Raw genomic sequence first — 16,050 nt, forward strand, 5'->3', positions numbered from 1 at the left:
GAAAAGAAATTACCTTTAAAATGCCCCCCCATTTCCAATTTTTTAAAATATCATTCCTTTTCATGCTTATGATTAGAAAGCATTATGGATTTTGCAAAATGTGAGTTACTTACTTATCTCCAAAGAATTTTCTCCAGAAATCTGCAGCATCGGCTTTGGTGATACGAAAGTTATCACCCTGGAATTGGCCATTTGGAAAAATAGCCTTGATTTCTGCTAGCATGTGGCTGAAGATGAGGGACAGCTTTGTTAGGTTTCTCCTGCAGATACAATAGAAAAAAAATAATCAAGTCAAATATTTAAAATTTATTAAATTGAATCAATCTTTCAGTATCTCATATATCCTACATATTTGTCTAATAATCACTGTGTGACACAAGAAAAACACTGAGCTTTCAACAGGAAACACATCAAAGAAATACAAATCAGTCATTTGTGTTCCCATGCACTTCTGAGGATGTATTTACTGTAAGTCTCCATGAATATAAAATAATCTGTTTGGCAACAGAACAGATCTGAACTCTCAACTGCATATTCCAGATAGCGTTCTGATCCCCAAAAAGATTAAGCTTGTGCATTTCTAGTTAATTTAATCGTCACAGAAGCAGAAATTTATACTAATTGGACAACTAATACACAGTAAAAAACCCCAAACACCCTACATACCAAAACTCTCAAAAATTATGTGTGATGTCAAACCTATTTCAGCCCAGGTTTCTAGAAATATAAACACTGGACAGGACTAGGTTTACTCTTTTTTCCTATGATAATTTTATTCTTTTTATTCTTTCTAGCTTTCCCTTACCACAGCCAGTTCCTACTCTCCTTTATACACACATTCTCTTTTAATTAAAGCTTGCTTTCAGTTTTCAGTGGCATGTTAGAAACCAAATCAAGCTTCTTTGCTGTCACTTCACTTCCATAATCTTTCCAGGCTTAAATCAGTTAATCAAAAATTATTTCGCACAGAAATCCCTTTTAGCACAGTGCCAAGAACAGATAACATTAAATGCAAATAATCCTTTTGTATGGGAAAATCTAAGGGAGATGGTACGGAGAGAAGGGTAAAGCAATCTTTATGAAAGCTGCCTTCTAGAAATTCCTTAGATCAGCCTGGCAGTAAAAAAGGGGCATTTTCCCATCTGATATATGAAATAAAGACCACACAGGAGACCAGGCACTTTCTGATGAAGAATTTGCATTCTAATGTATTTCAATGAAGTACTTTAATGAATTAGAAATGTCCTGTGTTGAGTTCATTCACCTTTCACGACCTCAGGTACTACTTCATAGTGCCTCAAACAATGTAATGAAAAACATAATTAAATGCTTATCAATCATGTAATTTGTAACTGCTTATAGACAGTATTTTAAATAAATTCAAACCTATTCATAACTCCCTAGTTACATTAAAAGATGAAGATTCAATGGATGGATTTTTACATATGCACACTAAAGAGCTTTCACAATATTAAAAATTTTCATGCTTAAAATCTCAAAAAAAAAAAAAAAGGTAGAAAAGATTTCCTGAAAACTTCCTGAAAGAATACTCAATGTAATACTGAAGTGGTAATCATTTCAACTAAATTTGCAAACAGCTTCTAATAGAAGTTCCTGTGGAAGCTGCGTTGCAGATTTTACTATAGTTTTTGTTACCAGGAGAACTATGATAAAGACAGTTATTTTGAAAACAAAAGTAATTTAAGACAAATAGATAAACAAAAAATCCCCTGATGAATACTTTCTTCCCTCCCCTCATGATTCAGAATATTTGACAGGCTAATTCTTTCGGAGTCCTTTAATTCCTCCAGTGTAATCAGATGTCTGTAATTATGGTGCCCAACTGTTCCTTATTTTCTGGATTTGTTCCTTGCTCTCCCCCTTCCTATTTCCTTTGTACTTTAATCACACACACGTGTTCTTTATTATTTTACTCCTCAGAACTCAAGCCTGATGCAGACAGCGAGCAGCAGTTATTTTAATGTGGCTTCCTCAGCCTACCCTAGACCCAAGATGAAGCAAGAAGGCTTCATATCTCAGGGCAGATGGGGAACATGGTTCGGTGCAAGTTTGATAAGAGCTTTTCCTTTCCTAGTGCACCATGTACGGGTCTACACCAGCAACGTACCGGGCTGCGTGGGTACTTCTCAGGTATAAGTTTCCCTCATGAGCTATTACAAATCTTCTTAGATTTGTGAGGCTTGAGCCCTGTGAAGATGGAGTCATGCACAGGTGCCATCTAGGGCGCTTCCCTGCCCGGAGGGGAGTGTGTCTGCCTGCACACATCCATGCACATGCATTGCTGACTAGGTATAGCTGCACAGTATGTGCCAGAACCAACAATTGGCAGGAGCTGCACAGCAAATACACAGAAGAGACATGCATCCAAATGGTTTATCTGAATGACAAAGCCTTCTCCTTCCTTCTGTGAACAGCATCAGTCACTAACTGCATCAATACACTTTTGTTTCCTCATACGAGTTGTTTAAAACAAAAATTATTTTTGTGTTTGTATAAGCAGGAAAAAAAATGTTTTGATATCAAACTAAGATGCCTACTTGTTATCTGACTGCAGAGCTGAAACTTGAAACCAACTGAAACATTATCTGTGCCGGAACTTCCATCAGCGTGTATGCACAGCAGAAAATGGCAAGTTCTTCACCATTTACACATACTGCAGCTGTATTTCCCCCCTAATTTTGATTCCTGCAGTACCAGATGATTATTGCAAGTTCTTCTTTGCTATCAAATAATTATGGTAAGTCATGTCATAGCTTTTCACTTATATATTTTTGCTTTTGAATTGTACAGCACATATTGCACCACTCGTGCTTATATCCTCACATGATACCAGATCTCAAAAACTTGAGACAGAATAAATGAAAGAATGAATCAATCACTTCAGGAATGGTTTAAGAATTACACAAAATGCAGAGATGATGCCATCAGGATGGGTCACTGCTTCCCCCTTCTCATGCTTCTGACATCTATCCATTTTAGCACATGCACCTCTCCTGTCCTGTGGATGGCTTTCCCAGGGCATCTCAAGAAGCACACAATGCACTTCATCCCCTTAGCAGTCTGTGTGGCTCCATTTTCTAAATTAGTGACTCCTTTTTCTCTCCCCACTGCCCTGCCCCTACCCCCAACCCCTCAAAGTTGGAACAGTGTAAAAAAACTTCTGTCTTATTTCCCAACCCTAAGCATAAGACAAAGTATTTCGATCCTATTTATTTGAAAAAACAACAGCTAAAGCCGTCACTTTTGGTATTTTCATGAATAATCCTAACAGAAACCAAAGAACTGGTCAATTTGATCCACTTGCTTTAGGTCTCGTTCCCACAAGAAGTCTGCATCTCTGACTGTAGCGCAGCTTTTCTTCTGGTCACAGTTAAGATGCTTGTAGTGACAGTGGGACAACTGTCACTACAAGCATCAGTCCAGTGTCAGTCCAGTGTCACAGAAGAGCTGAGCCAGAGAGACACTGTGGAGAGACCCTTTGACTCACTATACACTATCAGGGAGAGATATCTTAAGAGATCATAGTGGAGCTACACTTCAAGTGCTGTCCAAATGACAGAGAAACAATGGTTTTAATGCCTCAACAGCCAGCCTTCAGAGTTTAGAACTAAATAAATATGCTTCCACTGGCAAACTGGAGCAGGTCTGAGATGGGATGTGTTATGCCTCATACAGAGCACACATCTCCTTTATTTCTGTAAGGAAAAACCTTATCTTTAAGACATCAAAATGAAAGAACACTGCCTTCTTACACCCAAATGGAACGGAGATGATCATTCTTCACAACATAATAGCTTCTGTGGTAAGACTGAAGAATACCATAACAGTAAAGGATGCTACTGCATTTTATGTAATGCATAGTTGGGGTCTCTCCCATATTATCTGCAACCTACTCAACACCTATTTCTTGATATTTTTCCTATGACTCATGCTTAGCTTTTGCGAAGCAAACTGATGACATACACTTCAAAGCCCTCATGGAACTTGAGTTCTGAAGTAGCAGTTTTTCAGTCTATTTGTTGCCAGACATGCTTGCAGGTAACAGACCTACTGAAGAACTTGACAAGGTTTAAACTGACCCCAGGATGCCAGAGATGTAAAAGTTTAAAAAAAAAAATCAACCTTCCTTTAGCATAAATTTGTAAAGGTCTACTGAACCAGAAAGCATCTTTTCATTAATCAAAAGGAAGATGGGTTTTCTTGATTTTAAAATTAAACTGTCTTTTGGAGTTATACCTTAACAGCAAGTTTTCTAAAGTACAGACACTAAAGCCTGAAAGCAAAAATTGTGAGTTTGTTCATTTTTCAGTAAATTACCACGTTCTGAATCAATTTTCTCATCAACTCCATGGAGGAGGCCAGGCTAGACAATACTGCCAAGATTTCATACCTGAAGGACTTTTTAAATACCCATACATGATTTGACAATAGGGCTTAATAATGGAAATACTACAACATCCCAGCCATAAGCATCAGCTAGGAGCGGAAGGTCTGAACAAGTCCATCCCTCCTGGATCTATTGAACAGGAAAGTCCAGCACAACTGGCATGCAGCAACACAGATAAGTTTTGGCTGTGTCAACTTTGCAATCACTGTATGAAAGCTAATTTTCCTTTTTGGAAGGCAATATGATCTAGCAAACAGAACTGGACAGGGAATTAGGCAGTGTCACTTCCTTTCTGCCACTGGTCTGATTGATGAGGTGGGAGGAACATCTGCGTCCTGCCTTTACCGCCTGCCTATGCGGATTAAGGGAATAAAATACTCCAAGAGCTCCAAACAAATATGCTTGGCAGAATCAGAATATACGTAAATATACAAAACCAAAGCGTTACATCTGTGCCTCGATCCTTCATAATTACTGGATTTCAGAGACAATAATGAAGACAAAGTCATTTTAGTAATATGTACTTATAACTCATGCAACAATTTGAAATTCCATACACCTGCTTACATCCTGTATGTGTATAGCATTTCTACTTTCATACTTGCATTTTACTATCTCCCATGAAAAACAATTATTTTTATTTTACAACTACACATATTTCTAGAAAAAAACATAGTACAGAAGAGAAGCTAGACTGCCTATCTTCACAGTTATGTCATTTCAAAAATTAGGTTACTGCTGGGTTTTCTTCTTTGTTGCAACTAGTAAGCATTTAATCTTTTTGCATCCATATAGATACATTTTGCTAAACAACCTTCTGTAATAAACAACACAAACTTTCCAGGCTCCGACCCTGGCACAGAAAGAGAGTCTTCAGAGACAGAATAAAACCTGTTTAGCTAAGGATGTTTTCCAGATAGATCTGACACAAAAGTGTACCAGACTATTATTAAATAACAGATAATTCCTCTACAATTCTTATTTAGAAAAGCTTGTACCAAAAGACAGCTTTGCTAGCTGGCAGAACTGCAAATTGTAAACTGCTTATGAATCAAGATAAAGGGAAGTTTTAAACACCTTCATAAGGTAAAATGTTTATTTTAACTTTTAAAAATCCACCCCCCTCACCCATATTAAAGCTTCAAAATCTAAAGCAGCAGAGAGTTCATTGCATGTAATTAGTTACAGATTTCTGATCCATATGCTCAAGTTGCAGTAAAACACAGGGATCACCCCTACAAAACACACATTACTAATTCAAAGGGAAGTAATACAGTCTTGTGATTCAGGTACAGAAGAGGAAAGTGGAGCCCTATGTTCTGAGCTCTTCTACTCTGCTCTCCGAGAGGTCAGGCTTTCATTCTGTGAAAAAAGCCCTTTCCAATTTATTTCCTGATTGTATTTTCCCACCATGAGAAAAGTCATAGCTGCCCATAAAGCCTCTGACAGATTATACTTCTGCCACTAAATACTGACAAGCAACATGCAGGAATGCACCCAGTTTAGCACAAATCACAAAAAAATAAAGCATTTCTAAAGAGACAAGTGAATTTCTGAAGATCTCCACAGGAACACAACTAAAAATGAAACATGCTGCTAGCAGTTCAGTCTTGATAATCCAGTATAACCCTGACTCATTTTTCCCCCTTCCTCTTCCAGAACCCCCTCTGACAGAGAGTAAACATGGGGGGACAACACCAAACAAAGAAAAACACCCAGTCCCAGTGCTGCTGGTTTAGAAAACTACAGGTGTAGAATACAGTCAGACAGGCCTTAACAATGGAGCTCTCCTTATCACTTCAAGAGGAAGTAAAGGAAACCAAAGGTTCCTGTCAACATGCCTGAGGAGAAAAAAAAACTGTCTACCATCATATTTGGCAATCAGCTTAACTCAGAATCTGTGCAATAATTATTTTCCAAAGCTATATAAGGACAGGATATTACTCGTGGACCAAAGTATATGGGCCTATTCTTGGGATGAAATTTTCCTAGAACTAAGAATAAGCATGAGCTCCGTTTCCTACTTGTGCCACTGACTCATGGAAGGAACACAGACAAAGAACTTCATTTTGCTGTGCTTTGGTACTCCTCATCTGTAAGCCAGGAAAAAACAAAACAAAACAAAAAGAAAAGAAAAAAAAAAGAAAAGAAAAAAACCCTGCCTTAAACATGGTGCAGTTCAGCCAATAATTAAGTTCTTCCTAATTAAATTCTTAAACATGAAAAACAAGCATAAAATTGTAAAAAGCTCACTGGAGGAAACTACTACTTTTCTCCCTGAATCCTGAAGAAGCTGAGCTTACCATGAGCACCCTTCCTTGAGTCTCTCTGTCAGCATCTTTGAGACTTACAATGAGTACCGTGCAAGCCCAGTGCAGCTGTGTTATTCATCATGGATACCCAAAGGAAAAAATGGCAGACTTTGGATAAGACTTGGGCAAGATTATTTGAGAAAGCAAAGAAAGTTGATCATAATGTCACCTTGAATTTTCCTCATTACTGATACACAAACTTCCACCAGCAGTCTGGTTCCTGTCATGCTCATATTTTAAAGACCAGAGAAGCATCAAAATGGAAGGCAGCAATGCCTGAAGAATTCAAAATTTCATTCCCCCTTTCAAAACTGCTTAACAGCTGTCACTGCTTCTACAGGAGGTATTTGCTGCCCTGTTTATGCAGAGAAAGGAAGATGGATGGTCAGGGCTTCTCCAAGTCTAAGAGCAATCTGCGTCTCTCTATTCACCACCCTGTGTGATCTTTCATTTCTGAGCTCTCATGCCACTGCACCTACCAACAATGCTGAAACAAATGTCTATCCAAGGATTATGTTTGTTTTGTTGCTAAACAAACACTCCATACAGCAGCAAGTGAGAACAGCTCCTGTCAGCTGAGCTTTACAGACCACATCTTGGATATTTCACTACTTCCAGTCCTGTCCAAAGGCCACTTATCCAGCACAGATGAGTGTCTCGAGGTACTCCCAAAGCTATTTAATCTCTTTTCTCACTAGTATTCAGGTATGCAAGGTAAAAAAACTTAGCATAGACTTTTATACATTAGGAGTGCAGAGAAGAATCAAAACTGCTGGGTTGTTTTTTTTTTTTTTTAGATTATTTAAAAGTGTGCCATAACCTGCAAATGTGCTTATTACCTGCTGTGTCACACATGATTCCCACTGTATGCAAGTCAACGAGAACTTAAGTCAACAAGCTGTTCCAACATTCCTCAGGATCTAGCCAAAAGGGAATTTTCATGGCTGAGCTGCTTCTGAGGCTTGGTCGAGAGACAATGTGGAGATGCACATTTTGCCCAACTAAACTTTTTCTGAAGTCCCTGGATTTTACTTTTTGACTCCCTTGTACATTGTTACTTCTATGTCTTTGTTCCGTGGCAGTGGTAGGAGCCTCAGTAGTAGGAGCCTGGGCAGTGGTAGGAAGCAGAGTTCATTGTTTTACAAAGACTAACCCTCTTCATCCCACGTATCTTCCTGTTAAATGCATCATCACTAAACACGTAAAGGAACTCTCCAACTCTGCATCTTCACAAATAGTTTTTTTAACAGACCTTCAAATATGCCAAAGTAAGAATTTTTACCCCAAGCCCTGAAATAAGTCCCTATGTAGGCAGCCACTCTCATTATAGTGTTCTTAAGAACTGTCACTAAGGCATTATATGGGTTGGTTTTCACCTGGTCTAAAAGACATGGTATTTTCCAAAATGAAAGTCCAAGTGAGAGCAACCCACTGAAATACAATAATCAGCCTTCAAACCACGTCTCAAGTAATTCTTAGAGCTAAAGTTATTGAATTCCTATCAAACATATAATAAAAACTCTCATTTCCTCAGATGCACTTTAATCAAATCCAACTGAAATCATTCACTGAAAATGACTTAAACATTACTTAGTGCTGAGATGCAGCTTGTTTGCAACATTCCACTAACAAAAATCTGTGTCACGTAGCTAAGCAGCGTCACACAAATGTGTGCGGCACAGGAACATGCAAAGTAAGATCTATGAAATACTGAAACTGTACACGGGCCTTGGAACAATCCCTGTGTTTATTTACTGAGAGGATAGAACGTGACTTTCATTCAAACAAGTGAGTTACCATCTCTGGCCGAAAGCAGGAAACAATGCAGATCTACCCTATTGGCTTTCATATATACCCCAAAGCCCCCAGGCCCCCTCGCGTGGCAGGAGCACCTCTACACCATTCGTAAAGCCAGCTACAATGCTGCCAGGTTGTGTCAGGAACTTCATCTGTACAGAACAGCAAGGAAAGAAAAACCACACACTTGGTTCCAAATTGTCACTGGAAACAGTTTCCTGGTGTTATACCTACGTACAGCCCGCAAGCATCAGGTCAGCCGGTATCTAACAGGACAGTCGGGGACAATCTGGCACCAACAGGGAACACAGCACAGGCCGTGGGAAAGCGTAGCAGGTTCCCTCTTTAGAACAAGCTGTGTGATCTCACACTTAACTAGAAAAAAATAGAACGGGGTGAAATCTTCTCATTGGTAATTTGGACTGAGTAAAAGCAGGTGCTAAAAAATGCAGGGATACAGCTAAAACACCTGTATTTCTCATGAAAACTGAGGCAGAATCTTTACCTTCAGGAAGTACTGATGTCAAATTTCAGAACAGTAGTTATCTACAAATCAGAATAAAGCATTTTGCTTCCTCACTCCTCATCTCCCATGAGAAGCAAAGGAAGAAGACAAACTGAACAAGATTGAAGTTCTTTGTGAAAAACTTTCTTTTTTTTTGAAAAAGAAATTTATACCCTGACCTGCTTACTGGATTTTTTCCCCCCATTTCAACATTACTAAATTTATCCTATTTCAATGATTACGTTTATGAACTTGGGTCATCCTCCACTGCTTTCAACCAGTGGTGGTATTTCCGTATGAGGATAGAATCATAGAATGCTTTTGGCTGGAAGGAACCTCAAAGATCATCTAGTTCCATCCCCTCTGCCATGGGCAGGGACACCCTCGCTAGACCAGGTTGCCCAAAGCCCCATCCAGCCTGGCCTTGAACACTGCCAGGAAGGGGACTTCCACAACCTCTTTGGGCAACCTATTCCAGGGCCTCACCACCCCCATAAGTAAAGAATTTCTTTGTAATATCTTATCTAAACCTACCCTCTTTAGACTTGGGAGGCATTACTCCTTGTCCTATCGCTGCACTCCCTGGTGAACAGTCCCTTTCCCACTTTCCTGTAGGACCACTTCAAGTATTTGAAGGCCCTAATTAGGCGTTCCTGGAGCCTTCTCTTCCCCAGGCTGAACAAGCCCAACTCTCTCAGCCTGTCTTCATAGGAGAGGTGCTCCAGCCCCCTGATAATCTTTGTGACCCTCCTCTGGACTCACTTCAACAGTTCCATGTCTTTCCTGTACTGGGGACACCAGAGCTGGATCCAGAACTGCAAGTGGGGCCTCACAAGAACAGAGTGAAGGGGCAGAGTCCCTTGACCTGCTGGCCACACTGTTCTTGATGCAGCCCAGGACACCGACGGCCTTCTGAGCTGCTAGCACTCACTGCCGGCTCATGTTGAGCTTGTCATCGATCAGCACCCTCAAGTCCTCCTCCTCAGGGCTGCTCTCAATCCGTTCTCTGCCCAGCCTGTAGTTGTACTTGGGATTGTGCTGACCCACATGCAGGACCTTGCACTTGGCCTTGCTGAACTTCAGGCAGTTTGCATGGGGCCAACTCTCCAGCCTGTCAGCATCCCTCTGGATGCCCTCCAGCGTGTCAACCTCACCATACAGCCTGGTGTCATCAGCACACTTGTTGAGGGTGCACTTGATCCCACTGTCCATGTCACTGACAAAGATATTGAACAGTGCCAGTCCCAGTACTGACCCCTGAGGAACACTCATCACAGACCTCCACATGGACATTGAGCCATTGACCATAACTCTTTGAGTGTAACCACCCAGCCAGCTCCTTATCCACCAAGTGGTCTATCTGTCAAATCCATGTCTCTCCAATTTAAAGACAAGGTTGTCATGTAGGACAGTGTCAAAGGCTTTGGCAGAAGTCCAGAAAGATGATGTCTATCATCTTTCCCTTGTCCACCATCTCTGTTAGTCCATCATAAAAGGCCACCAGATTTGTCAGGCCTGATTTGCCCTTAGTGAAGCCTTGTTGGCTGTCACCAATCACCTCCATATTCTCTATGTGCCTGAGCATAGTCTCCAGGGGCATCTGCTCCATGATCTTACCAGGCAGAGAGGTGAAACTGACCGGTCTGTAGTTCCCTGGGTCTTCCTTTTCCCCCTTTTTAAAAATGGGGGTTATGTTTCCTCTTTTCCAGTTAGTGGGGACACTTCACCAAACTGCCAGGATCTTTCAAATATGATGGACAGTGGCTTGGTCACTTCATCTGCCAGTCCTTCAGGACACACAGATGCACCTCATCAGGTCCCATGGGCTTGTGCACCTAATATACTTCCATACAGGAGACAATCAAATGTTTTTGAAGAAAGCTACATAGCCATGGCCCAAGAGGGATGGTCTGGCATGAATAAATGAAAAAAAACCCTGGAAGCAAAGGGTAAGTATTAAGAGTTTGTGCTCTTGGTTTGTGGTAATGAAGTACCAGGTGAGTTATACACGGATCTGCTCCATTCAGCACATTCATGGGAAAGCAGCGAGCAGCAAGGTGACAAAGTTTGCCGATTACATAAAGCTATTCAAAGGCTGGAAGGCTGACACAGAACAGCAAATAGCTGCAGAGTGACTGACCAACACACATGGCAGATGAAGTTCAATATACCTGAAGGCAAAACAATGTGTCCAAAAAATAATCTTGACCTGATGTACCCTGAGCAGGGTCTGAGATGACCATTGCCACTAGAAACAAGACTTTGGATTGTGGTAAGTAATTCCATGGCAATTTCATCTCAATGCTCATCAGCAATAAAAAGCAAAGCAAATCTTATTAATTATTAGCAAAGGACCAGAGAACAAGAGAGAAAAACGCAATTATGCCACTGTACAGAATCAATCACCTCTATCAAAGCCAAAGATATAAGAACCAGATATCTAAGAAACAGATATATAAGATACACATCAAAATACACGGATTATTAAAGGTAAGAAATGGCTTCAGACTAAGAAGCAACTGAGTATGCTGGGACTCTTCATCTTGGACAAGTAGCCACAGAGGAAATCTGACAAGAAGTCTACAAATTATGAGTGGCATAAGGAAGATGGACGGGGACTGACAGTAACTAGGACATTAAGTGATGCTGACAGGAAGCAAGCTCAAAAAATCCCTGATCCGCAGAAATTGGTGCCCAAGGATACTGCGCAGGCAAGTTTAAAGAGGCTTGAGGGGGAGCAGAAAAACACCAGGAAGAACGCCTTCACCAAAGGCTGCTAGAGTAACAAAGCACAACAGGATCAAGAAATCCCTGAGCTAAAAATGGTCAAAGGCTGTGAGAGTATTAGGGCAATGTACTATATTATACATGCATGCCTCATTTATTCTTCTTTTGGTACCTGCATATGCTCAGCATGGAAAACAAGAATGACCATGATCATTCTGATTAAAGGTATGTCTTAAGAACTTCAGATACAGTACTTAATAAGTTACTCTATGTTCTTAAATTCATTTGTTTCACTCCTCATGCAATTTGAATGCACAAAACTTGCAGTACCTTATAAATTATAAACAAATTTTGGATGTCTTGGAGAATGGAAGCATTGGCCAACTTAAAAATCATTCTTTTTTTACCCCTATAATTGGGAGTGAAAAGTTGAAGCTGCCCAAAACAGACTACATCATGAATTTGGCTGTGTGTTGTACTTGAAGGGTGGCCTGGCAAAGCCTGGCACTAGGAAAGGGCAGGCAATGGTGCAACATGGCATTAAGCAAAGATCCAGAGAAGTGCTGGGGCCATTCAGCAGCAGAGCACTATGCTGTGCTTCAAAATGACAGACACAACAAGGACCTAGTTGGGTACTTTCCAACACTGGAGGAGTCAGTAGTGTTAAGAGAACTGATGGTGAAGTTGAATCACATGTGTCTTCCAAGATACTCAACGTTAATAGTGACAGCAGAGTAAGATAGTGTTCCTAAAATTAGATCAAGAGGCTCATAGAGGGCAATAGTCCAAAGAGGATGAGAAAAGGTTACTATACCACAGCTGGAGTGGAAACCTCAAAATTCTGAGTGGCAATATGAAAATCTGTGTTTTACTCACTGTTAAATCTTTTCACGTGCAAGCCATGAGACAATGCACACACAGTCACAACTGGCAATGAAACAGCCTAAAGTTCCTTCCAGCTAAGATATTTCTTTGAAGGCAAAAAGTTCTAAGAGTCACACCCGATTTTTAGTCCCCCGAGACTGAACACTTGTGCACTTTTGCCCAGAAATGCAGTTTGCTTTGCTACTTGTGAAATTAAACACTTTATGATTATAGATTCCTGGAATGATCAACCAGCCTCTGAAAACAAATTGCTTTGAAACAGCAATGTAAAACTAAAGAGAAGAGTATTCTTGCTACCAAACACCAAAGTGTTCCAGATCTAGCTACCAAACCAAGTAAGAACAGAGAAAACACAACACAAGAACTCACATCTTAAGATGAAATGAACAAAAACCTCTGGGTATTAAGAAACTGAGCTGTAAGTTTCCAATGGCTCTTTTTTCATGAATCATCCTAAAATCACTATACTACATATTCTGGCAAATTCTCGTCAACTGAAAATACTTACATTAAGATTATATGAAATTGTATATACACCATATTTAGTTTTAGTTTGTGGACTCAGCATTTTATTTTCCCTAATTACATGAATACTGTAGCTAGATTTTATTTTTATATCATGTATTCTAAAGAAACACCAGGCTAAAATACTCCAGAGTGAAAAACATATTCCTGCTTCTGGTTTTCAGACAGTTTTTGAGACAGCTTCAGAAAGAAGCATCAATACCTGGAAGTGTACCATTTATTTAACTGCCCTTTTATACTACGAAGAGACTGTGTAGATCTGAAGTGAGGGAAAAATGAACTAAAAAAAAAAAAAAAAAAAAAAAGACAAGTGCATTCCTTCCATCTCTGGGAAGCTCAGAGCACCAGCTACAATGGCAGACAGCCTGCTGAGGTTTGGCACAGTCCAGAATACCCATGAAAAATTGCTCCTCTTGGTGTGGCACACTGGGTGCCAGAAACCACTTGCACTCACACTAGCAGTTCTCATCCGGTCTAAGTGATATCTGACATGAACTGGCTGACAGAAGTGCTGCTGCTGCTAGAAGTTGTACCTGAGTTACTGTAACAAATACTTGTGGATCAATAGCTATCATTTGATCTTATAGTCACAACAAATTGCATGACTATCTGATAAATAGACCGAAAAAAAATCATTACCAAAATAAGAACTATTACAGCTGTCTACAGCAGTAACATACCAAATAAGCTTGTGCAGCCAACTTTAACAACATCTCAATCTGTATCAGCAAAGAGCATTCTGGAGAGTTTTTGTGCCCTGAGCCCCTACACAGCCTGCCCTGTCCCTGGCCAGCTTCCCAGAAAAAAGCAAGGTCCTGTACACCAGCTTCCACCAGAAGTCTCACAGTACTTCTTCACTCCTCCTATTCCCTAATGGCTAAAAGTAAATTTTTCATCTGGGTCCCAAGGAAGAGAGAGGAAGAAGGTGACAGAGAGACAGGAAAGGGGGCACAGAGAAGGCAAAGGCCAAATAGTTTTCCTGGGGCTTCTTGCTTCCCACCCACCAGGCCACATTCCACAGCTCTGAAAGGGAGAGCCCCCTCTTTACTACAGAAGGGAAAGAAGAAAACATTTTTTTTTTTTTTAAATAAAAAAAATCATCTCTGACACAGAGTATTCTTACACAATGCTCATCCATGGAAAAAACTGATGCAAAACGTAAAAGATCCAGTGTGCTGCCTTTATGCGCTCTCATGCCAGTCTAAATCCCACCAGATCACAGCAAACATTTGGGAAGGGAAAGAACCATACTTTATGTTAATACCCTGAACATAGGCAATTCCCAAGTAGTTCTCCAAAGAGTCGGAGGATTCAAAGGCCTGGATGGTATGTCACACGGACTCAGGGCTTCAGTCGAGACTATTAAAAGATTCGCCAGCCAGAAGAAACTTTTGTTTTGCCACGATTGATGTTAGTTAAAAGGCAAAGAGATCTAGAGAACGTCCTGTGAGCTAAACGGCAGAAGGAGGAATTGAGAAGGACGTTAAATGTATTTTTTTTAAAAGGCAGGGAGTAAAGGAAGATACTATAAAACCTTTTGAAAGCTGAAAAATGAGAGAAGGATAAAGGTAGAATAGAAAAGTGGAAAATGTATGTTACTGATTCTTCCTTCAGAACTTTATAGTTCACATTTTCCTCCAAGTTTAGTCACCTTAATCGCACATATGATTCACAACAGGCCTGCTTGCTAGTAACAGAAGATACATGACTAACAAGGCAGCTATTGAAATCAAAACTTACTCTAAGGGAGACCTCAGTATATTTGAAAAATTTATTTCAGTCAAAATGTACAAGTATGTAAAGAATAACTCTCAATTTGATTTGCTCCATTTTTCGTGCTTCCCGCAGTCTGGCTGGAAGCAGTGTAGTAACAGCAACAAAGCACCAACACTGAGCAGTTCATCAACATCTCACACTAGCTGTACATAACTCTCCAGAAGAATATGAAAGCTATTTATTTTCAAAAAGCAAGCCCTTAGCATATGTTAGGAACAATGTAAATAATTTTGAATTGAGACTGTGCTAAACAGCAGTTTCAATTTGCAATATTTACTCAAAGAATCACAACTATGGAAACAAGTTTTTTGGAAGAGCCAGCCCACTCCCGCTTCGCTTAAATATTTTTAACAGCATGTTTAAGCAAAATGCCACAGGGACAACACAGTTCCTTTTGGAAGAAAGAGCAATGCTAAATAAATCATAGCTAATCTAAACTCTCAGATCAGTTAATGGTAAGTTTGAGTGAAGTGATAGGAATGCGTTCAAGAGTTGGATTGCTTTTCCTGCAGAACAAAGTTGTGCCACAGGCTGCAAAGTTGAATCCATCAAACAGGGATCATTAATATTGCAGAGGACCTCATTTGAAGCACGTGACCCTCTGAGCAGGTGCTGGGAGGTCACAGCCATGTTGCTGCAGGCTGGGGACTTGCATATACCATGTAATGTTCTATTCTTCCACACTTGCACTGGTGCAAATTCAGCACCAGCAAGTGTAAAACATCACTAATTCTAACTTTGTAGATGCACCTTCCCCATGACTTCAGGCCAACACATTTAATGCCATGACTACATACCACCATTTCTTCCTCATGCAGTCCACTGCCAACCCTTTACAATAGGTATTTAAATACTTACAATGGTTATTGTTATCATCAGGGCTGTGTGGGGGGAACTGGAGGGGGAGATCCTGGAAGCATTCAATAAAAACATCCATCCTATTTGTACACGGAAACTTAAACCCACTTTCAAACTATACTGAAGTCATTTCACAGTCAATTCAGAGAGCTCAACAAATTCTGCTGTAAAGAAGTCTTGGCTGAAAACAAAGCTCATTCCACTGTAAATCTGATGATACATTCAGACAGCATAAATTCCACCTAGCTCACTATATG

The 16,050-nt window shown here is 40.2% G+C and overlaps 1 protein-coding gene across 1 annotated transcript in view; it reads right to left on the bottom strand.

Annotated features, from left to right (window-relative positions):
- The window catches only part of CBLB (Cbl proto-oncogene B), a gene marked incomplete at both ends in the record, with an annotated part of 129,078 nt that overhangs the window by 63,422 nt on the left and 49,606 nt on the right, over positions 1-16,050 (bottom strand). Inside the window, one exon of the mRNA XM_084264335.1 lies at positions 114-260. Coding sequence (XP_084120461.1) covers positions 114-260 — 147 coding nt within the window. The remainder of the gene's footprint in view (positions 1-113; positions 261-16,050) is intronic.

The sequence above is a fragment of the Gallinula chloropus genome, assembly GCF_964237585.1.
Source record: "Gallinula chloropus genome assembly, chromosome: 1".
Classification (NCBI taxonomy): Eukaryota; Metazoa; Chordata; class Aves; order Gruiformes; family Rallidae; genus Gallinula; species Gallinula chloropus.